The sequence below is a fragment of the Sebastes umbrosus genome, chromosome 10 (genome assembly GCF_015220745.1).
Source record: "Sebastes umbrosus isolate fSebUmb1 chromosome 10, fSebUmb1.pri, whole genome shotgun sequence".
NCBI classification, from domain to species: Eukaryota; Metazoa; Chordata; class Actinopteri; order Perciformes; family Sebastidae; genus Sebastes; species Sebastes umbrosus.
In genome coordinates this window covers 618,575-643,461 of record NC_051278.1, presented here as the reverse complement: position 1 = coordinate 643,461, position 24,887 = coordinate 618,575, and the positions used below count along the sequence as shown (strand labels likewise).

Sequence of the window (24,887 nt, the reverse complement as noted above, 5' to 3'; positions counted from 1 at the left end):
CGTTTACACTGGGTGGTGTTTTTCTGCAGAGATCCAGTAATATAGGATAAAGGATGAAGGATAAAACCGAGCTGAGCTGCGACCTCTCACTGACACAAACACAGAGAATAAACTGCAGTTTGTTTTGTTTTAAAAACACATTAAAAAGAGAAACATGGAAACACAAAGTGCAGGATGTGATTCAGTGCGCTGCAGCTTCTGCTGCTGCGGATTCTTCTTTTTCCTCCTCCGCAGTGAGTTTGAGGTCTATCCCTATTAAACTTTACGTCAACCATCCTCAAATGTAATTCTAAATGGGGATTAGACCTCATTAATATTCATGAGGGCTGGTGTGCGTGTGTGTGTGCGCGTGTGTGTGTGTAGAGAGAGGGGGGGTGTATCACAATAAAAATCAAAATGGATAAATTGAACTTCTTTTTTATTTCTATAATAATAAATACATTATATTTTATTCTATAATAATAATATAATAATAATAAAAAGCTGCGGAGGCCTTCCAGGAAATGACAGACTGATAAACTGACATGCGGTTTTCTGTCAAACTAAACATCCTTTCAAACATTTAGAGCCTCAGAACAACAAACTTCTTCTTTCTGTTCAATCATGATTTTTATTTCATTCAACAACTGATTTGATGATTTTAAGGAAATGAGACACTTTTAGAGATTCAAGAAGGCGAGAAAACAGTCCGATTATTTTAGAAGTAATTAGTTTTAGATGCAGGAAAAATCCTCAGATTTAGTTTGGATGCTTCCACTGACTCTTTTTCCTCGTCTGAGCTGCAGCGCGCAAACAAAATAAAATAACTTCCTCTAAAATTCTTCATTTACGCGCAGCACCGCGCAACACCGCGCAGCACCGCGCAGCACCGCGCAGCAGCAGTCTGACTGCAGCAGCATTAACAGCAGCACCGCGCAGCAGCAGTCTGACTGCAGCAGCAGTAACAGTAACAACAGCAGTAATAACAGCAGTGCGCACTGTGTCTCTGCTGCTGCAGGCCTCGTATCGTATCGTAAATTCGTGAGCCTGGTTTGAAGCTCAGGGCTTCTCAAATCATTGGAGAGAGGAGCCCAGTTGGTGTTGAGGCATCATGGCCCATACCAGGCCAGTTGAGGAGTTTCGGGGGTTTTTTTCTTCCTTTTCCTCATAACAAATTAAATTAAATTAAATATGGATAAAACAAAATGGAGAGAAAAATACATTAAACAAAGAAAAAAATAATATGTATAAAAGAAAAGAAAAGAAAAGAAAAGAAAAGAAAAGGAAAGGAAAGGGGAAAGGGGAAAGGAAAGGAAAGGAAAGGAAAGGAAAGAAAAGAAAAGAAAAGGAAAGGAAAGGAAAGGAAAGAAAAGAAAAGAAAAGAAAAGAAAAGAAAAGGAAGGAAAGAAAGAAAGAAAGAAAGAAAAGTTGAAGCTACAGGCCTCAGAAACAGTTCCATCTTTTTAAAAGCCTCTTTGGTTGGTCTGGTCTCGGGACCTGGTCCGGGTGGAGGGTGGTGGTCTGGGGGGTGTGTGGGGGGGTAAAGTGGGAGGTTTCTGTCTCTGCTCTCCTATAGGCCGCCTCCTCCGTCCGTCAGCCAGAGGACGCGCTCCGGTTGGCTGCAGGAGGCTTCATCAGGAGGCGGATCCGCAGGTGTGTCCTCCTCCTCTTCCTCCTCCTCCTCCTCTTCCTCCTCCTCTCATAGAGTCCTAGAGGCGGAGAGAAGGTGATCAATCTCCATCCGTCTCCGTCTCCATTAGAAATCACCTTAAACACTCTGACAGACAACCACAAGACAACCACAAGACAACCACAAGACAACCACGAGTCCACTGAAAGAAAACCACTTTACTTTATTAGAAACACCTGGAACCGACCGAACCGAGCTGATACCTGCTGATACCTGCTGATACCTGCAACCGGGTTCTGGGCTCCGTGATGTCTCTCCGGTTCCGGTTCTTACCTGGTTCTGGTTCTGGTTGTGGTTGGGTTTGAGTTTGGAGCCCTGCAGACTGCTGCAGACTGCTGCAGACTGCAGACTGACTGCTGCTGGATACTTTTACTGCTGCTCGACTCTTGTTGGAGAAGAAGAGACGCGGAGAACAAACAAGGTAAGAAGTGATCTGTCTTCTCTTCTCTCTCTTTAACTCGCTTCATGTTGATTCTCTTTAGTTTGAACCCAAAGCGACTAAACTGTGCATCACAGTGACGCGGAAAGGCGACAGAAAAGTGACTGTGGATCCTTTCCAGGACGCGTTTTCTCCTTAAAGTGACATTTGAGTTCCGCAGCACGTTGGTGTGGGTTTTTCTCTTTTTTGGGCGGAGATATTAATTAATCCTGCAGCGTGCAGGACTCCGACAGCATTATCACAGTAATAACAATAATAATAAGAATAATAAGAATAAGAAGAATAAGAATGTGTGGTTTGGGTTTGTTTAAAAAAGTTTAGGCTACAACAAAATAAATAACAAACAGACATGTACATCTATTTTTAACCCAGTTTAATAATGTGCAGGCCTGCCATGATTTGTCATTATAGTCTAAAGATTATAGTTTATAAAGCTGTATGTTTATTTGAGTCTAATATATATAAAAGGAAATATTAAACAGGCCTTTAGTTAAAACAGTGATTATTTTTATTAATGTAAATCTAAAGAAGATAAATTGTTTTTATCCACAGTAATAAAACTGCAGAAATAAAAGCAACTTTTTCTCACTTAAATAATAAACAAATTACATAACTCTCATTAATATTTAAAATCTCTTCTCTCTCTTTAACTCGCTTCATGTTCATTCCTTTTAGTTTTAACTCAGCATCAAACTGACGTGTAAAGGCGACAGGAAAGGGACTTTGTGGATCATTTTCTGGACGTCTTTTCTCGGTAAAGTGACACATTTGTGTTCCAATCTGCTCCGCAGCTCGTTTCTGTGGATTTCCTTTTATATGAATGAATCCTCAGCGTGCAGGACTCAAACCTGAACCACATAAATAAATGAGTCAACTTCCTCCAGAGGAGATAATAATTCTCATATTTCTATTCCAACTCGTTCCTGCTGCGGAGTTCTTATTTGAGAGCAATTGGCCATTAAAGCGTTTGAAGCACTTAGTAGATAATTGGAGAGGCGTGTTTTTGGTTTTTGTTAATTTATTTTGCTGATAAGAGCCTCTTCTCTTCTCTCCCCGGAGGTCTCATCTAAATAATAATTGAGTTCATTTGCACGAAGATCCCAGAGCCTCTTTCTGTTTCTGTCCGGCCTGCAGCTGCAAGACACGTTGGGTCGGTTTGGTTTGGTTTGGTTTGGTTTGGTCAGTTAGCAGCATCATTGTTAAAATAATATCTTCATTGTTAAAATAGTATCTTCATTGTTAAAATAGTATCTTCATTGTTAAAATAATAATTGTTAAAATAATATCTTAATTGTTAAAATAATATCTTTATTGTTAAAATAGTATCTTCATTGTTAAAATAATATCTTCATTGTTAAAATAGTATCTTCATTGTTAAAATAATATCTTCATTGTTAAAATAATATCTTCATTGTTAAAATAATATCTTCATTGTTAAAATAGTATCTTCATTGTTAAAATAGTATCTTCATTGTTAAAATAATAATTGTTAAAATAATATCTTCATTGTTAAAATAATATCTTCATTGTTAAAATAATATCTTCATTGTTAAAATAATAATTGTTAAAATAATATCTTCATTGTTAAAATAATATCTTCATTGTTAAAATAATATCTTCATTGTTAAAATAGTATCTTCATTGTTAAAATAATAATTGTTAAAATAATATCTTAATTGTTAAAATAATATCTTTATTGTTAAAATAATATCTTCATAGACACTAATTTAATTCACGTTCTTTATTTTTATTTTTATTAGTCTTATGTTGTGGCGTCTGAAACTTTAATGTTTAATGTTTAAATGCTGCTGTCTTGGCCAGGTCCCTCTTGCAAAAGAGATTCTTAATCTCAATGAGTACTACCTGGTTAAATAAAAAAATAAAATAAAATAGTCTAGATAATTCTTCACTTTGAGTTAAAAACCAAACTTTGTGAAAGATTGAACTCTTTTAAAGCTCCAGCAGGATGTTTCATGTTTACTGTTTCATGTTTGAGGAGTTTGTTGAATTAGTGGATTCAGATAAACTTTGTTTATTTGCTGCAGCCGGTTGAGGAGATGTGATGTTTAATTTACCCAAACTGTAATATTTAATTTAGTCGTATTTACTGAGAGAAACAAACAAGCAAAAAAAAAGTATTTCTAGGCCTTTTCATAAAATACAGCCCATACTAATTAAACATTTTAAAACCGAAATGGAAATGGATTAAAACAATAGTTGTTTTACAGAAAATATAGTTTTATTATTCGTCTTTTAATTTGCTGAAATTCTTTTCCAGTGAAGTGAAGTTTGGTGTTTTTCTCCACTGAGCGTTAAAATAAATAAAAGTTAATTAATCTTCATTATTTCTTCAGATCTTTCTCTGAAAGTAATAATAATAATTAAACTTAGGACTGTACTAACTGGTGAGATGATTTTATTTAGTGCATTTTATTTTATTTTATTTTATTGTGGACTCAGTGAGTTTGAGCCGATCAGCTGCGGATCCGCATGGAACCTCAAAATCTACACAAACCGAAACAAACCGAAACAAACCGAGTCCAGAAAGACTTCACACAACCTCAGCTGTGATTTATAAACATTATGAAAACACAAAACATAATCCATCTTTATACACGTCTCTCTCTGTGTGTTTGGTGAGTGTGTGTGAGTGTGTGTGTGCCTTCACACACTGTGAAGGCACACACACACTCACCAAACACACACACACACACTTTACGCAACAACTTTAAATGTATTTTACAAATAAATTAATTCAAACACAATTTGCAGGAAATCAAGTGACAAAACAATAATTAATAAAAAAGAAAAATAAATTAGATTATTCAGTGTAAACTGCATTTTTTATTTTTGACTTTAAAAGTGACGAAAGTTTGCAAAAAAACCCAAATATAATTCCACAAGGTCACACTGACTGCTGGCTGCGTTTAAAATGGTGCGTTACATAATAAATGATTTAGAATGAATTATTAAGAGGATTTAGGTCAAAGTTTGTTTCTGGATATTCTCACTTTAACGTTGGCTTCAAACACTTGATTTAATGTGTTTTGTATGATGTTATGCTATGTATGTCTTTATTCTGCATTGTTTTATGTTGTGGCGTCTGAAACTGTAATGTGTTTAAATGCTGCTGTCTTGGCCAGGTGTCAATGAGTACTACCTGGTTAAATAAAGGTTTCATTAAAATCAAAAATAAAAGACAAATACTGACGTTTTTACAACATGTATGAATTAATATATATAAAAAAAGATAAATATTCTTTAGGTTTACGGTAATAAATATATAAATGCGTAGATCAATGTTCAATGTGTGCGCTGATAAATGCAAACACATTTTCGGAAAGGCAATAATCTATAGACAAAAACTGACCGAATATTTTCTTATAAATAATTTAGATCAGTTTAGTTTTTCTTCTTCAGGTGATTCTAGTTCAAAGTTTAAAAACAAAAAGTCTAAAATGTTCCTGCAGTGTGGTGTGTGTGGATGTTAATCTGTGTTTTATTCCCTCCGCTGAGGTCGACAGTTTGATCCGGTTTATCCTCCTCACCAAAAACAATCCAATACTCCTGAAGGGATTTATTTATTTAATGTGCGTCTCTGCGTCTAAACGAGCAGTTCATCCTCCACTAACTCACGCTTTCATATAATAATAATAATACATGCATTTATATAGCACTTCTCCATACAGATGTTACAAAGTGCTTCACAAGACAACAAAATCAGATAAATAAAGTAAAAGATATGGTAACTGTTAAAACAGAACATCTCAATAATAATAATAATAATAATAATAGAAGTGGACAAGATGATAAAACAAATATACAGTGTATATACATATACATAAATGTGTGTAAATGTACACATGCGTCCAGACACGGATGTTACATATATTTATACCCTTCTACTAAAAGAAGGGAAATATTACTTATTACTTCATATATATATATACTTTCATACTCATCTATACTGCCACTAAAGAATAACTGTGTGATTTCTGAGGAACTTTGTGTGAGTTTACAGCCTAATTATGCTTCTTTTATTTCAGTGTTTTCGTGCGTAAAGTCAGTTTGGATGAATCTGAAAATGGAAGTTTTTAATCTTCTGAATATAAAACAAAAGAGACAAAAGCGCGTTTGTAATTAGTGTTATAAAATGAACATTTAGGAGTTTATTTCTCACTTATTTTATGACAACAATAATCTCTTCTAGCGAGGATGAAAAAGAAAGTCCTTGGATGTTTTCTAATGTTTTATTTAACCTTTATTTAACCAGGAGTAAAAACTCATTGAGATTAAAAATCTCTTTTCCCAGAGTGTCCTGCAGCAAAGATAGGAACCAGCAGCACAGTTACACAGATGCAGACATAAAACAAACTTAATAATTGAAAACGAAGACAAATTACAGAATCATAAGGTATCAAAAAAACATTCATCAGCATTCAAAACATCTGCAGCCAGATGTGCCTGTTTCCAGATCTTTTAGAGGAACTTTAAAGACATTCAGTGAGACAAGCTCTCCAAGTTTCAGCACATTCTGTAGCTGATTCCAATATTTAATCTGTGTTGTCTTATTTCTATTTATTTTTTAATTAATTTATTTTATTTTTCTCTCTTTATAATTTATTTTCCTAATTATCCCCCCTCCCCCCCCCCCCCCCCCCCCCCCCCCCGTCTTTTGTTTATTGTATATCTTTCCTTCATGCAACTAAATGTATTCTGTAACCTGTGATCCTATGGATGGATGGATGGATGGATGGATGGATGGATAGAGGGATGGATGGATGGATGGAGGGATGAATAGATGATGGATGGATGGATGAATAGATGATGGATGGATGGATGAATAGATGATGGATGGATGGATGGATGGGTAGGTAGAGGGATGGATGTATGGATGTATGGATGTATGGATGGATGGAGGGATGAATAGATGAAGAGATGGATGGATGGATGGATAGATGGATGGAGTGATGGATGGATGGGAGGATATACAATTTTTTTTTTTGTAAATATGTTTTATTGATTTTCAAAGATTTTATCCCACAAAAATAATAGATACAAAACATGTATAAATCAAACAAAATAGATCTCATTCATCAGATCTGTTTACAAAGTTAAGTCCAGATCAATATACATTTTTAAAAATGGTATATTCCCTATATAATTGTATAGGGAAGGGAATTTGGACTTAACTTTGTAAACAGATCTGATGAATGATATCTATTTTGTTTTGTATCTATTATTTTTGTGGGATAAAATCTTTGTAAATCAATAAAACATATTTACAAAATAAAAAAAAGTTTGTAATTAGTGTTATAGAATAAACACATTTAGGAGTTTATTTCTGATATTTTTAATGAGTAAACTAATCTTCCCGGTGCGTTTTGGATGAGAAAGTCCTTTAGATGTTTCTAATAGATGTTCTCTTGTGCTCAGTGACTTGGCTCGGCCTCCTGTCCACGTCAAGCTGCAGCATCATCGAGGTAAACCGAGCCACTGGCCTGAGCTGGAGCTGGGTGGAGCAGTGAGCGCCTGTAGCATGATGTCCTACCTCAAACAGCCTCCATACGGAGTCAACGGCCTGGGGCTCAGCGGAGCAGCCATGGACCTGCTGCACCCATCCGTGGGATACCCCTGTACGAGACCAACACACACTGCACCTTTACGCACAGCTTTACGCACAGCTTTATGCACACCTTTACGCACACCTTTATGCACAGCTTTTAAACAGGAATGCACCCAGTTTGGACCATTAACAGCTGCAGCCATCATTAAGAAAACACCAGAAATATCTACAAATCAATTAAGATGTTTTTGGCTGGTTCAAGTTTATTTGTCATATGCATTTAAAAGTACAGTGCACAGTGAAATGCAATTAAAATGCATTTTACCCCGATGGCTCTCTCTCAGACCTTAAAATCTATAAATAGTACAGTTGATAAATACTACAATAAATAAGAATACTAATTTGAAACCAATTGGTCGGCCAATAAAAGACAGATACATGGATAGATAAATATAAATGTACTTTATTGACCTTAAATTGGGAAATTCTTGTTACAGCAGCAGGTCATCCACACAATGTACAGTAAATATACATATCAACACTAGACATAAATATCTATAATATACATAATATAAAGATATATTAGGATACTCTATAAATTTACCAGACTAATACAACTAGCTTAGAAAATATAAAATATACGCATAGAATAAGTATAAATGTACTTTATTGATCCTAAATTGTGAAAATTCTTGTGTTACAGCAGCAGGTCATCCAGACAATGTACAGGAAATATACATATCAGCACTAGAGATAAATATCTATAATATACATAATATACTAGACTACACTATAAATATACCAGACTACTACAACTAGCTTAGAAAATATAACATATACATATAGAATAAAAATAATATATAAATTAGCAAAGAGTGCAAGTTACAATTTTTGTATTAAAATAAGAATTAAATGAGGAAGTAAACCAAAGTGCAAATTCCACATGTGCAAGATTATTACAGTAATAATAATAATAATAATAATAATAATGTGTGGTTTGGGTTTGTTAAAAAAAGTTTAGGCTACAACAAAATAACAAGCTGACAAGTACATTTATTTTTAAACCAGTTTAATAATGTGTAGGCCATGATTTGTCATTATAGGCTAAAGATTATAGTTTATAAACTGATTAAACTGGAGCTGTATGTTTATTTGAGTCTAATATAAAAAAAGGAAATATTAAACAGGCCTTTAGTTAAAACAGTGATTCTCTTTATTAATGTAAATATAAAGAAGTGAAATTGTTTTTATCCACAGTAATTAAACAGCAGAAATAAATGCATCTTTTTCTCACTTAGATAATAAACCAATTACATAACTCTCAATAATATTTCAAATCTGGACTTGATGTTGAAGTGTGTTTTATTAAAGTATAACTGCACATTTAACCGTGTTTTTAAAGCTCTAAACTAACTGATCTGACTGGACTGTGACTGCTGCTGTTATATAATATTAATATAATACTATAATATAATAATATAATAATATTAATATAATAATAATAATAAAATATAATAATATAATATGGTGTGTTCTCCTCCTTCTCAGCGACCCCCAGGAAGCAGCGTCGTGAGCGGACCACCTTCACCCGGTCCCAGCTGGACATCCTGGAGGCTCTGTTCGGTAAGACCCGGTACCCGGACATCTTCATGAGGGAGGAGGTCGCTCTGAAGATCAACCTGCCGGAGTCACGAGTCCAGGTGAGTCATGAAGGAGGCCTCCACTGTTCAGTCAAAACTGTAATAATACACACACTTCACTTATTATTATATACTTAAAATATTAACTTATGATGATTAATCATGTTATTAACTAACAGGTCATTTTATAGAAGACACTTTATTACCATAACACCTAATAACCTTAACATTATAATACTAAACACTAATATCAGCTAACATTATACAGGCTATATATTATATAGGCTATAGAGGATATACATTATACAGGCTATATATTATATAGGCTATAGAGGATATACATTATACAGGCTATATATTATACAGGCTATAGAGGATATACATTATACAGGCTATATATTATATAGGCTATAGAGGATATACATTATACAGGCTATATATTATATAGGCTATAGAGGATATACATTATACAGGCTATATATTATACAGGCTATAGAGGATATACATTATACAGGCTATATATTATATAGGCTATAGAGGATATACATTATACAGGCTATATATTATACAGGCTATAGAGGATATACATTATACAGGCTATATATTATATAGGCTATAGAGGATATACATTATATAGGCTATAGAGGATATACATTATACAGGCTATAGAGGATATACATTATACAGGCTATAGAGGATATACATTATACAGGCTATATATTATATAGGCTATAGAGGATATACATTATATAGGCTATAGAGGATATGCATTATATAGACTATAGAGGATTTACATTATACAGGCTATAGAGGATATACATTATACAGGCTATATATTATATAGGCTATAGAGGATATACATTATACAGGCTATATATTATATAGGCTATAGAGGATATACATTATATAGCTATAGAGGATATACATTATATAGCTATAGAGGATTTAAACCGACGTTTTTAAACCGACATGAAGCTAACTGATTTCTGCTAATTGATATAAATATGTATATAACGTATATCCTCTATAGCCTATATAATGTATATCCTCTATAGCTATATAACCTATATCCTCTATAGCCTGTATAATGTTAGCTGATATTAAGTGTTTAGTATTATAGTGTTATGGTAATAAAGTGTCTTCTATAAAATGACCTGTTAGTTAGTAACATGATTAATCGTCATAAGTTAATATTTTAAGTATATAATAATAATGGCTGTAGGATACGTTAAATAACCACCTCTATAGATGACGAATCATATATGTGTTATAGTATTTATACCAGTAAATATAACTAAAAACCTTCTTTATTGTTTAATGTAACAGGATGATTATATAATTAACAATATGAGGTAAATAATGGGATGATTTTAAACATTATAGTTCAGTGATTTCGGTGATTTGAGCCCGTTTTTAAAGAGGATCAATAATAGTGTGATTATGACTGGTATTAAAATGACTGGTTTATTGATTAGTAACTGAGGAAGTAACTGTAACCCGTTACTACTGTTAAACCGGTGCGGAGGGGCGTTCAGGTGTTCTGGGTATTTATACAATCCTCCTGTTCCTGGTTTTTATTCCATGAAGGATCCAACAGATAAAACACACTTCAGATTATAAATCTTGATTTATAATCTGAGTTCATTATGATTTGATGCGTCCTGACTGCAGGCTGTAATTTGATCTTTAATATGGGATCTATAGTGAAGTATCTCAGTAAACACTCGCTGGTGTCGTACAACGTTGAACAAACACTAACTCTTAGGAGGCATTAGGAGGAAACCAAGGCCGGCCTCTCTCTCTCTGTTTGAGTTATTCTCAGAATGTGTGTGTGAAACAAAACGCTCTACATGATCCGACCCTCTCGGTGCTCTCCAGTTACCGCGCTGTGTGGTGAAACCTTATAGCCTGTTATCTTAGAGCCGTCTACCACGTATGAAATTAGACCCCTGGCTGGTCCGAGCCAAGGGGCCGCGGTGGAAATGAACCTCCACGGCTAATAACCCTCAATTTTCCTCCATAATGTACTCCCGGCGTGGCCTGGGAGTGTGTTTTAGAAGAACGCTGAGGTTGTTTGTGTGTGTGTGTGTGTGTGTGCGTCTGCTAACTGCTGGCTGGTGTTCACGGCTGCAGGTGTGGTTCAAGAACCGGAGGGCCAAGTGTCGGCAGCAGCAGCAGAGCGGCAACAGTGCCAAAGCCAGGCCGCCAAAGAAGAAGTCCTCTCCGGCTCGGGAGAGCACCGGCTCCGAGAGCAGCGGCCAGTTCACGCCTCCCGCCGTCTCCAGCACGGGGTCGTCCTCGTCTTCGTCCTCCTCCACCAATCACACGGGCCCGGCGGCGCTCAGCAGCACCTCTACCTCCATCAGCACCGTGTCCTCCATCTGGAGCCCCGCCATCTCCCCCGGAAACGCTCCGGCTCCCGCAGCGGCCCCGCTCCCTGAGCCCGGACCCCCTTCCAACGCCTCCTGTATGCAGCGTTCGATGTCGGGCTCCGCCGCCGCCGCCACCTCCTACCCCATGTCCTACAACCAGACGCCGGGCTACGGCCAGGGCTACCCCGCCCCGTCCAGCTCTTACTTCAGCGGCGTGGACTGCGGCTCCTACCTGGCCCCCATGCACTCCCACCACCACCCCCACCAGCTCAGCCCCATGACGGCCTCGTCCATGTCGGGCCACCCGCACCACCACATCAGCCAGTCGTCGGGCCACCACCACCATCACCACCACCACCAGGCCTACGGCGGCTCCGGCCTGGCCTTCAACTCCTCCGACTGCCTGGATTACAAAGAGCAGACTGCGGCCTCCTCGTGGAAGCTCAACTTTAACACCACGGACTGCTTGGACTACAAAGACCAGGCCTCCTGGAGGTTCCAAGTCTTGTGATCAGCCCTCTTTTCCCCCTCCTCCTCCTCCTCCTCCTCTTCCTCCCTGCTCGTCAGCTCCCTCTTATTTTCCAGATTAGCCCATTGCTTGTTTTGAAAAGACAAAGTTTATGAACCTTAAGATAAGCAGATAGCAGCCGGAACGTTTGCTCCCTCTCGTCCTCCAACGTCTTTTAAAAAATACACACAAAAAAAAGAAGAGAAACATTCCCTGAAGTTTCCTGACGATGAAGAACGGGTTTTTAAGACGCTCATTCTTGGATGACCTTAAGAAAACTTTTTCAAAACTACAAAAAAAGAACCAATCAAACTCCTTTTGACCAGCAGCTCTCTGGACGGGAGGAATACTTTCCCCTCTGGTGCAGCGACAGGAACTTTCCTGCCGTGCTGCTCCTCGTTACCTCCGAACCCAAGATCCTGTATAGTTTTTATTATTTTAGGATGACAGAGATTTTTAGTCAGCGCCGCCGAGGAGTTGAAATATGTAAATATGTATTTGGGTCAGTTACAGTGACCATGTTTAGTTGGTGTTTTTTTGTTTTTTTTCGAATTTGAAATTGTTTATTACCACAAAAAAGAAGAAAAAAAACCTGTATGTAAATCTTTCCAAATATTCCAAAGAGAACAAATTGGCCATAAAGTTCAGCTTTTATATAAATAATGTTTTTGGCAATTTGAGGGAGAAAAAAAATCTAAAGTATAGATGCAGAACTACTCTGGGCTTTTGTCCAGTTTGTTTTCCGGATATTATTATTATTATTATTATTATTATTATTATTATTCTAACCTCTATACATTCTCAAACCAGACCTCCTCTCTCTTGTCGTGATATTGGACATGTTGGAACCGCAGCACTTGGCTTGATATTGGAGTCAGAGCATTTTTATTTTTTTTTTGGAGAGGAAATGTGGAATTTATAGCTCCAAAAATGACAGTAAGATGTTGAATGTATCTTTAAAGGCGAACCACCCTTACATACATGTTCATCCAATAAAGATCCGTTAAGTCATATTTATTCTGTTTGATTCCCAACAGGGAGTCAAGTTTATTTATTTTTATATTTATAGATGCATGTACACAAATTACTAACTCCTGTTTGAATTAGTCACACTTTTATTTAAAAGCTTGTTGAATTACTTTTTCTCTAATTATAAACGGGGTAAATGCAAATGAGTCTATAATTAATACGAGCCGTGAACACGTAGGCCTCGCATTTCCATTTTAGAGAGCAGCCGGTTTTTAATCCTCTCTGTCTCTGACTTATAAATTGAAACACTAACATGTCCCCTCGCTTCAGGGACACCGAGTGTGTCTGGTTAAACTGCCGCCGTTAAAAAAGCCTTAAATATGGAGCCGGCAGTCATCTGATCGAGGCCTTAATTGAATGATAATTACTCTGCGCCCTCAGTCCGTTTCTCCCAAAAATAACCTGCAGGAATTTCAGCGCCTCTGATGCGGTAATTACGTAGGTGGGGCCGGGTTAGGGGGTCACATGTAGGCCCGAGAGTGTGTTAATGCTGCAGGCACAAACGCATTATAATAGAGGAGGAAGAGGAGGAGGAGGTTGTTTAGGACGAGCAGTGAAGGTAAACCGCTCTGAGATCAGACGAAACACTAAACAGGTTTCATGCAAATTAATCGCCTCAATAAAAAACAACCGACCTTGTGCAAAGAAACGATTTCCAACAGAAAAGAACCTCTTTAGTGTCCAGTTCTTATATCTGCTGCAACTAACCTTCAGGCTGGGTTCATTAAAAGTTACTCTAATGATTATTATCTCCATTAAGTGATTATTTTTTTAACGTTTTGAGGAGGCGTGAAAAGCAAAACCGGTTTCATGCAAATGAATCGCCTCAATAAAAACAAGCGACCTTGTGCAAAGACACGAGGCTAAACTCTAAAAGAACAGGTTGTTCTAATTAAGACAATAAGATATTAACTTATTGCTATATGCTCTATTATAACGAGGGTTGCAAATGAAGATTAGGCTCATTAAAAGTTAGTCTAATGATTATTTATCTCGGTTAATTGTTTTGTTAATTTTTGAGGTGGAGCGAAAAACCAAAACAGGTTTCATGCAAATTAATGAGCCGAATAAAAACAACCGACCCCGTGCAAAGAAACGACCCTAAAGATTGATGTCCAATAAGAAATGAAACAGAAACCTATTTAGTGTCCTGTTATTAACGAGGGCTAAACTAAAGATTATTAAATTAAAACTTTAATAAATTAATTGTTTTGTCTTTAAAATGTCTAAATGTTTATCACAGCTCCTAGAGCTCCTCCAAACATATTCACTATTATTGCATAAGACCAAGAAAAATATGATTATAAAAATTAATTTTCTGTTGATGACTAATCGATTAATAAACTAATCCTTACAGATTTAGTTCTAATAGTATAACTGTCAACTGTAAGTCAGAGGAAACACAGATACTTCTTCTTAAACGGGGGTGGCCGTTTGACACAAACCAAAAAGTTTAGAAACTTCCAGATGTTCAACAAGATCCGAAAGAGAAAGATTAAAAACGCAACATTAATTATATTTTTGTCTGATTTGAGTATATTTTCTAGTATATATATATATATATATATAGGATATATTGGACAGTTTTAGCTCTAAGAATTATCCAAATGAAACAACGTGAGAAGAAAATATCTTAGTACACTTTGTGTAATTTTAAAGGGTCGAAAGGCCAACGTGTTGGGAACCTGATCAGATGATCGATCCATAGATCTACTGTAGGATCTCTCTGTCTGTACAGACAGTACAGTGTTTCAGCTGCAGCCATCCGTCTGTTTTCTCCCTCCCTCTCTCTCTCTCTCCCTCTCCCTCTCTCTTTATGTAAATGAAGCTCGCAGCAGCTGAATAAATATCTGCCGACCAGCAACATTAAACATGTTTGCGCCAAGACGCGCAAACAGCAGCGAGTGTCCACCAACAGCAGAGGATCGGTTCAAATCGGCAGCAAACAAACATTACAGACCAAATCTTGTGGGATTGTTTAAGAGAGAGAGAGACATAGAGACACACACAGAGAGAGGGGGAGACAGAGAGACAGAGACAGAGAGACAGACAGAGAGAGAGAGAGACAGACGGACAGAGAGAGCTACAGGTGTGAGATGAGACAGCTGCTCACCTTCAGTCAGCGACAGATCGGAGGTGGAAACGTGTTTGACAGGAGAGCTGAGATCCGTTATTGAAGGTTTCCTCTGAGGAAGCTGCAGCCGACATGGTGGACAGGAAGCTGGAGACGTTTCTCTGAAACATTAAATAAATAAACAGCAAAATGTGAATAAAAGCAGAATCATTTCTTACTTTGGAAGATATTTAGGAGATAAAATAATATAAAACAATGTGGCCTTCACATTAAGGCAGATGTGTTTAATCAGTGTGTTGGTGCTCTTTATCTGATTATTAACACCGAAGCGTTTTATTGTCTCAAACATGCAGAAGAAACAGCACAAAGTGTGTTACAGTAGAGAAAGCAGCTCTCCGTTCAGCCTGAGGGTTTGTTTACCAGCTGCAGCTGCAGAGAGAAACCAGAACACGTCTTGTTTAAAGACAATAAAACATTTAATGTAACACAAATAGTTTTGAACCGCATGACCGACTTGTTTTCAACAGGCAAATTAATTCATTCTCATCCTGATTTCCTGCAGCTGTTTGAGCAGCAAACGGCTTCTTCTAGTCGCTATTTAAATCTGTCGCTGCCTATTTGTCATCAAACATGTTATAAATAATGCTAATGTTTATTTTCTGTGTGTTTTAGTGAACACGATGAAAGAGGAGCTTCACTTTCATTTACTTTAATCTACTTTACTTTACATGCTTCAGCTGCTGCTGCAGGTATTTTGGGGGTTAAATGCAGCCGAGTTTAACGATGGATATGAATCATATAGAAATATTTAAATTTAAATTAAATTCACTTTACAACAAATAATAACGTGTTTAATGTTTAGAAAAACCTAAAAACACATTTCAACAATTAAAATGTGTTTTCTTTGCAGTTCAGACGACGTCCTGATTAAAACACTTCGGTATTAACATATTTATTTTCTACTTTTGTTCATCTGATGAGAAAAATAAAAACCTGATGAATATTCAGAACATTAATTTATAATAAGTTTAGAAGGAGAGTCTAATGTTAACACATTTTAATTCTTATCATGATAAGTCATGTATTTTTGTTGTGATTTAAACCAATAGAGACGATAGTTTTAAAATAGAATTATTGATATAAAAGACTAGTTAGTTTTGAAATGACAGTTTTTCCTCTCCAACATTTAGAGTAAGTTTGGAGCGTTATTTAACTCCTTCATGACCAGCTAGTCTGACATGGTTGGTACCGATGGATTCATCAGGTTCTATAGTTTACTATGATACCAGGATCGGACTTTTCTTCTGCCTTTCTTTTGGACATTTGTTGGACTTTTTTCTGATATTTTTTCTGACGAAAACCCCTTCACGTATCTGGAGGTCAGAGGTCAAGGGACCCCTTTGAAGATGACTATGACCGTTTTTCCTCTCCAACATTTAGTTCCTCTAGCTCTAAAACTGAGCCGCTATGACCTAAAAATCACAACTTGCATTAATGCGTTAAAGAAATGAGTCGTTATTATCCCGTTAACTTTGACAGCCATAATTAAAATACACCTCGAATCAACAGATTCAATCAAATCCTGACAGATGAACAGATATGTATATGAATAATTATTCTGTTGATATGGAAGTGATTATAAAAACAGAAGGACAGGTAATGAATTAAACATTTAGTTATTTGTTCTCAGACTTTCTAAACTGAATATTCATCAGGTTTTTGTTTTTCCATCGTTAACAGATTAACAGAAGTAAGAAAAGCAGAATATGTTGACACCAAAGTGTTTCTCACCACGGCCTCGTCTGAACAGACAGATACTTCTTCTACTCTAGAAAAGGTTTACGAGGGGATTATAAATTACAACGATATAATCTGATAGTCAAATAGTTTCTCTTTGTTTAACACGCCACATTCTTAAGAAGATTTGAGGTGAACACAGAGTTCAACCAGCATGTTGGTTTATTTTTAAAGCAGAGTAACTGATTGTTTTCACATTTTGACACTTAAAGACTTAAAATTAAAATTAAAATTAGGACTCAATGTTGAACATTTGAATCTAATATAACATCTGCTAAAATAAAGGACGTCCCTGCAGCTGCATTCAAGGACAGTCCGTCATACTAAATTAAAAAGAAGCCCATTATTGGACCAGTTCATCGCTTGTGTGCACGAGTGTGTGCTCAGTAGTTTTACCCTGATCTGAGGGTCTTCACACTCCGTTCGATCGATCGCGCCGCGTCACCGCCGCCGCCTGTTGACCTTTTGGCCTCTCGTGTGAATGTGGGAGGACTGGAAGCTGTTGACATTTTGTTCTCACTCGTCCAGGAGATGAACTGGAACCGAGCTGGACCATTTTGTTGTCTTGCATGAGTGGTTGTGATTTGTATCTAGAACAGAGACAGATAAAGACAGATAAAGACGGTGTGAGACAGAAACCTTCTTGTATTTGAGTTTGTGAGACTTTACGGGAGAAGTTGGACGGAGCAGCAGATGATGTGCCGATAGCAGCCTGCATGCTATCTCCATTTCCATGCAGGACGGGAGAGAAACGCTCGTCTCTCATTGGCTGCCGACTGTCACCAGACCTCGGCGTCCCCGTGTGTTCATAGGCCGGTACGAGGACTGAGAGGTGATACAGAGGAGGATTATATTTACCTGAGAGGTGAGTCAGGGGTCAACTGTACACCGACGTGGGTGGAGTCCAGCTCCAGCGGGTCCGGTTTCTCTGCTTCTTGCATCTTTGTTTGTTTAATATCAAGTCTGGGCACATGACGCTGGGGAGCTGCAGGTGGATTCTCCTGTCTGTTCTGATCCAGCTCTGACATATATATATATATATATATATATATATATATCTACATAATAAAAGCCAGCTGCAAACCCCCCAACCTGACTCAAAGAAGGTGAGAGGAGCGGTGCTTCCTATGAGGGGATTTCACAGTTGAGTCCAGGTGGAGCTGGTGGAGTGAAAGCAGCTTAGTCATCCCGACGACGCGACGCTCTGAGAGCATTCATGAGATTCCTCCTGGCATTTACTTCTGGAGGGAAACGCCACACAAGTGGACTTAAAGGCTGACTGTTGGGGGGGTTTGGCAGGTGGTCAGCTGACCTGAAGCGTGTTGGGAGGTTCGTCACTTCTCTACATGTCAAATAGACGTCTCAGGTCTCAGGCCAGTAATCACAGACTGTATGTATGGACTCTGGTCGGGGGGGATGAGGGGTCTAAAGATATACTGGACTTTCACCAGGAGAGCAGCGTTCATGTCCCGTGTGAAACCAGAAGACTATTTATGATTTATTTATCATGTAACTTCCGTACTTAAGTCACGCCACTTCCGCTGTTATTTAAACCCAAACCGCCATCTTTTCCTAAACCTAACTAAGTAGTTTTATTTTAAAAAGACTGGAGCGGAAATTGTCACGTGTTGCTGGACATTTGTAGGAAAAAGCACGAAAAATACGTTGCTGAAAGTCACGAAAAAAAAAAAGGGAAATTTGCATCTATGTACACAAATCAAATAGATTTTGATTTGATTTGATTATTATTGTGTCGTGGATAAATAGCCTGCCCAGCCCAGAAGATTTACTTTATTTAGAAAATAAAGGAAAGACAGGCAGAAACCGGAGTAAAAGCATAAATTATAAATAATACTAAAACAAATAACCCATCCGGATGTTATCCTTCCAGGCTTGAGAAACAAAAGTAGCCGATTTTATAAACATTAAAATTAAATAGATTACATTTCGTGACTATTTCACAAACTGCCGTGAGACTGTGATGAAAATAGACATAAAAATGATAAAATGTGATAAAATGTGATAAAATAGAGACGATTTAAAGAGCCAGTGAATCCAGCTTGTTCTCATCCCAGCTCGTCACATACTGACGCTCCGTCAGACCCCTCGCCGTCACGTTACGGTCGCAGGAAACATGTCATTAATTAATTAATTAATTGCGAATTAAACAAAAGCACTTGCTTAGGTTCAAGCAACTAAAACACTTAGTTAGGTTTAGGAAAAAATATATTAAAATGATTATGTTTTTCTAGTGAAAATGTGACATTATCTGATTGTAACGTAAAAACTTAACGCACGGGTCGTGAACTGCGCTCTCCTGGATGAAAGCCTTGTGCTGTAGGACTCATCCACCTCAGCACGACTTTCAACAACATATTTTTCGTGCTTTTTCCTACAAATGTGCAGCAACACGGGACACATGTGTCAATTTCCACTCCAGTCTTTTCAAAATAAAACCACTGAGTTAGGTTTAGGTAAAGATGGTGGTTTGGGTTTAAATAACACCAGAAGTGACGTAACTTAAGAACAGAACTTTGACTTCTGGTTTCACACGGGACACGAACGCCGGCCTCCTGGGACAAAGTCCTGTATTTGTTGACCTCCTCCGTACTCGGCGTTCGCCGCTCTTTATACTTCCTGGTTCACAATTACGTGGATTATATACAAATTAATTTCGTGCTGATCATCATTACAGAATGTGAAATCCGTGTCGACGTACAGGAATCAATACATTCATTTGGTGAGCTGCTGTGCGTCTCTTTCCCTCTTTAGACTACGTCACCGCGACTCTCTCTCTGAGCGTTTGCTGTCTGCAGACGGGTTGACATCGTAGTGAACGGAACACTCGGTGCGTCTCATACCGGCGCTAAAGGGTGGTTTGTGCGGCGGTATGGAACGCCGACGGCCGTGACAAAGCGTCGGTATCTGACGCCCTCGGGATGAGAACAAGCTGCTGTAACATTAAAGGAGAATCTACTGACAGAAATAAAATACAATATTAATAAGTATGTTTAATCACCTGAAAGTCGTCTTCATGGAGTCCTCTCCACGGTGCTCCTCCACGCTGTTCCTCCACGGTGCTCCTCCACGCTGCTCCTCCACGGTGCTCCTCCGCGCTGTTCCTCCACGGTGCTCCTCCACGCTGCTCCTCCACGGTGCTCCTCCACGCTGCTCCTCCACGGTGCTCCTCCACGCTGTTCCTCCACGGTGCTCCTCCACGCTGCTCCTCCACGGTGCTCCTCCACGCTGTTCCTCCACGGTGCTCCTCCACGCTGTTCCTCCACGGTGCTCCTCCACGCTGCTCGTCCACGCTTTCATCTGTCTCTAGATGTCACGGGTCCAACACGACGGCCCTTTAAGAACAAAACACTTTCAGTGGCCGAAGAGAACATTTAGCCACAACGCAGACATCTTTAACTTGATCTGTAGATGACTAGTTATACTAAAGACACAAGTTCAGCAGCTCACTGCTCTGTGAGCCAGGCTCATGCTAACATTATGCTAACATTATGCTAACATTATGCTAACATCATGCTAACATTATGCTAACATTATGCTAACATCATGCTAACATTATGCTAACATTATGCTAACATTATGCTAACATCATGCTAACATTATGCTAACATTATGCTAACATCAGCAGCTAACATTATGCTAACATTATGCTAACATTATGCTAACATCATGCTAACATTATGCTAACATTATGCTAACATCAGCAGCTAACATTATGCTAACATTATGCTAACATCAGCAGCTAACATTATGCTAACATTATGCTAACATTATGCTAACATCAGCAGCTAACATTATGCTAACATTATGCTAACATCAGCAGCTAACATTATGCTAACATTATGCTAACATCAGCAGCTAACATTATGCTAACATCAGCAGCTAACATTAGCAGCTAACATCAGCAGCTAACATTATGCTAACATAATGCTAACATTAGCAGCTAACATCATGCTAACATTAGCAGCTAACATCATGCTAACATTATGCTAACATTAGCAGCTAACATTAGCAGCTAACTTTAGCAGCTAACATCAGCAGCTAACATCAGCAGCTAACATCAGCAGCTAACATTAGCAGCTAACATCAGCAGCTAACATCAGCAGCTAACATCAGCAGCTAGCATTAGCAGCTAACATCAGCAGCTAACATCAGCAGCTAACATCAGCAGCTAACATCAGCAGCTAGCATTAGCAGCTAGCATTAGCAGCTAACATTAGCAGCTAACATCAGCAGCTAACATCAGCAGCTAACATCAGCAGCTAACATTAGCAGCTAGCATTAACAGCTAACATCAGCAGCTAACATCAGCAGCTAACATCAGCAGCTAACATTAGCAGCTAGCATTAACAGCTAACATCAGCAGCTAACATTAGCAGCTAACATCAGCAGCTAACATTAGCAGCTAACATCAGCAGCTAACATCAGCAGCTAACATTAGCAGCTAACATCAGCAGCTAACATCAGCAGCTAACATTAGCAGCTAACATCAGCAGCTAACATCAGCAGCTAACATTAGCAGCTAACATCAGCAGCTAACATTAGCAGCTAACATCAGCAGCTAACATTAGCAGCTAACATCAGCAGCTAACATTAGCAGCTAACATTAGCAGCTAACATTAGCAGCTAGCATTAGCAGCTAACATTAGCAGCTAACATTAGCAGCTAACATTAGCAGCTAGCATTAGCAGCTAACATTAGCAGCTAGCATTAGCAGCTAGCATGCTCACAGTGACTGGTTGATTGATATAAAATTAATCTGCAAATAGTTTTGATCATTTAATCATTCAAGTAGTTTTTAAAGTAAAAAGCTTCTCAAAGGCTGCTTTCTCTCTTCTGAGCATTATAACAAAACCAGATCCTCTAGGACATTGTGATGGACATGTTAACAGTTTTATAACGTTAGATGAGCCGAATGATTCATAGATTATGAAGATAATGCTTAGTTGCAGCCTTAATGTTTAATGTTTAATGTTTAATGTGTAATGTTTAATGTGTAATGTGTAATGTTTAATGTGTAATGTTTAATGTGTAATGTGTAATGTTTAATGTGTAATGTTTAATGTGTAATGTTTAATGTGTAATGTGTAATGTTTAATGTGTAATGTTTAATGTGTAATGTGTAATGTTTAATGTGTAATGTGTAATGTTTAATGTGTAATGTGTAATGTTTAATGTGTAATGTTTAATGTGTAATGTTTAATGTTTAATGTGTAATGTTTAATGTGTAATGTTTAATGTGTAATGTGTAATGTGTAATGTTTAATGTGTAATGTTTAATGTGTAATGTTTAATGTGTAATGTTTAATGTGTAATGTGTAATGTGTAATGTTTAATGTTTAATGTGTAATGTTTAATGTGTAATGTTTAATGTTTAATGTGTAATGTTTAATGTGTAATGTGTAATGTGTAATGTTTAATGTGTAATGTGTAATGTTTAATGTGTAATGTTTAATGTGTAATGTGTAATGTTTAATGTTTAATGTGTAATGTTTAATGTGTAATGTGTAATGTTTAATGTGTAATGTTTAATGTGTAATGTGTAATGTTTAATGTGTAATGTGTAATGTTTAATGTGTAATGTGTAATGTTTAATGTGTAATGTGTAATGTTTAATGTGTAATGTGTAATGTTTAATGTGTAATGTTTAATGTGTAATGTGTAATGTGTAATGTTTAATGTGTAATGTTTAATGTGTAATGTTTAATGTTTAATGTGTAATGTTTAATGTGTAATGTGTAATGTTTAATGTGTAATGTGTAATGTTTAATGTGTAATGTTTAATGTGTAATGTTTAATGTGTAATGTTTAATGTGTAATGTGTAATGTTTAATGTGTAATGTGTAATGTTTAATGTGTAATGTGTAATGTTTAATGTGTAATGTTTAATGTGTAATGTGTAATGTGTAATGTTTAATGTGTAATGTTTAATGTGTAATGTTTAATGTTTAATGTGTAATGTTTAATGTGTAATGTGTAATGTTTAATGTGTAATGTGTAATGTTTAATGTGTAATGTTTAATGTGTAATGTTTAATGTGTAATGTGTAATGTGTAATGTTTAATGTGTAATGTGTAATGTTTAATGTGTAATGTGTAATGTTTAATGTGTAATGTGTAATGTGTAATGTTTAATGTGTAATGTGTAATGTTGTACAAACACTCAGACCTTTGGGGGTAAGTAGTATTACAGACACAGAGAATGTGGAACTCCATCGTGTTTAACCCGGTTTTAAAGCCGATGTCTCCGAGACCCCAAAGAAGCATTTCTATAGCAGACTTCTGAAACATGTCAAAATCAAAATGCTCCGGAGAGATGCTCATAAAATCAAAGTATCAGTGAGATAAAACAATGTTAATTAAGCTCCTGGACTCCCAACAGTATTTTTATTATTTACCGTGTTTAACATCTTAATGTTGGACACTAACACAACTAGACGTGACTCAGTGACGATGAGCAACAGAATGAGAAGCAGTCAGCAGGCTGTGTTCATGCAGAGCACTTTATTGTCTCATTACTTCTCTCTGTGTGTGTGTGTGTGTGTGTGTGTGTTTGTGGTTTTAACTCTTTTACAATCAGCAGATTAAGGTGTGATTAAAAAGTCAAACTGAAGTGTTAAAAGAAGTAAATGAACTCACAGGACTCACATCTTGTCTGAGGTCCAGCTAAAGGGAGAACAAAGGGAGGAAGGCAGCTTATATAACCTCTGATTGAGAGGAAGTGATTGCACCTGAGGAGGAGCGCTTGTTTTATCCTCCCTGCCTCAGGTGGGCTCACGTGATCTCTCTCTCTGAGGACTTTTAACATCTTAGTTCAGCATGTTAGCACTAAACTCATAGTAGAGCTGATGGCAGAGTCATCAGTTCTGCAGGTATTTGATCAAACTCCATACATTCAATGCAGTTTATCAGTTTAAATTAGAAGTTCTGAAGCTGCTCTGAGGTCAGCACTTCCTTCCTTCTTTCAAGTAGCTAATGGGAAATCAGACAAGAGTGGACTAGTGATGGCAGCTCAGGACAGACTGACCTTGTTTCTGACGACATCCTCCCTGTGAGTCAGGTGAAGGAGGGCCGTAGTAGAGAGGTATTTGAGGAGGGCTTGTATTATCTCATCTGGAAAGGATGCAGCAGCAGCAGACCCTCGTCCCAAGTCACAACTTGTCTCTTCCCTTTAAGCCCTCCAGACGTGGGGAAGCTTGATGGAGGCTTGTTGTCGGCCTGCAGGCTTCAGTGTTTCCCAGCGAGGTCATCGTCTCCGTCTGACGTCATGTCGGTCACATTTCCTCCTTCTTTCAGTTTGTTCTTTCCCTCCAAACACGGAGCCACAGGGCAGCAGCTCAGAACCCCGTCTGCATCTGTTGGCTGATGGATAACAATAATTAATATCAATACACAATCTAAACCTAAATGTTTGCCTCTGGAGGGAAATAACATTATCTTAAAAATCTGGAAAGTGTTTTTTATTTGTGTAAAAACTAGGGCTGTCAATCGATTCAAATATTTAATGATGATTTATCACACATGTTTTATCTGTTCTAAATGAACCTTGAAGGGAGATTTATCAAGTATTTAATCCCCTTATCAACATGGGAGTGGACAAATATTCTGCTTTATGTAAATGTACGTATATATTTATTATTGGAAATCAATTAACAACACAAATCAATGACAGATATTAATTATATATTAATTATAAAACCCTAAAACAAGCAATTTAAGGACATCACTTTTGGCTCTGGGATGTTGTGATTTTCACTACTTTTTGATGTTACATAG

At 37.4% G+C, this 24,887-nt stretch overlaps 1 protein-coding gene and 1 long non-coding RNA gene across 4 annotated transcripts; one reads left to right on the top strand and one right to left on the bottom strand.

Moving 5' to 3' along the window:
* Window positions 1–1,393: 1,393 nt before the first annotated feature.
* Window positions 1,394–13,207, top strand: otx1 (orthodenticle homeobox 1). Its single transcript, XM_037783200.1, has 4 exons — window positions 1,394–2,090; window positions 7,545–7,744; window positions 9,223–9,374; window positions 11,448–13,207. The coding sequence occupies exons 2-4, from the start codon at window positions 7,648–7,650 to the stop codon at window positions 12,195–12,197; spliced, it is 999 nt and encodes a 332-aa protein (XP_037639128.1). The 5' UTR covers window positions 1,394–2,090; window positions 7,545–7,647; the 3' UTR covers window positions 12,198–13,207.
* Window positions 8,865–24,619, bottom strand: LOC119496114. Of its 3 annotated transcripts, none has more exons than XR_005208634.1 (5): window positions 24,139–24,619; window positions 20,114–20,447; window positions 17,491–17,684; window positions 15,337–15,458; window positions 8,865–9,411 (listed from the first exon to the last, which is right to left on the bottom strand). It is a non-coding gene; the product is annotated as an uncharacterized LOC119496114 (long non-coding RNA). The 3 variants fall into 3 exon arrangements; XR_005208636.1 differs by lacking the exon at window positions 24,139–24,619 and adding an exon at window positions 15,675–15,726 and having other exon boundaries at window positions 20,114–21,099; XR_005208635.1 differs by lacking the exon at window positions 24,139–24,619 and adding an exon at window positions 15,718–15,726 and having other exon boundaries at window positions 20,114–21,095.
* Window positions 24,620–24,887: the final 268 nt, after the last annotated feature.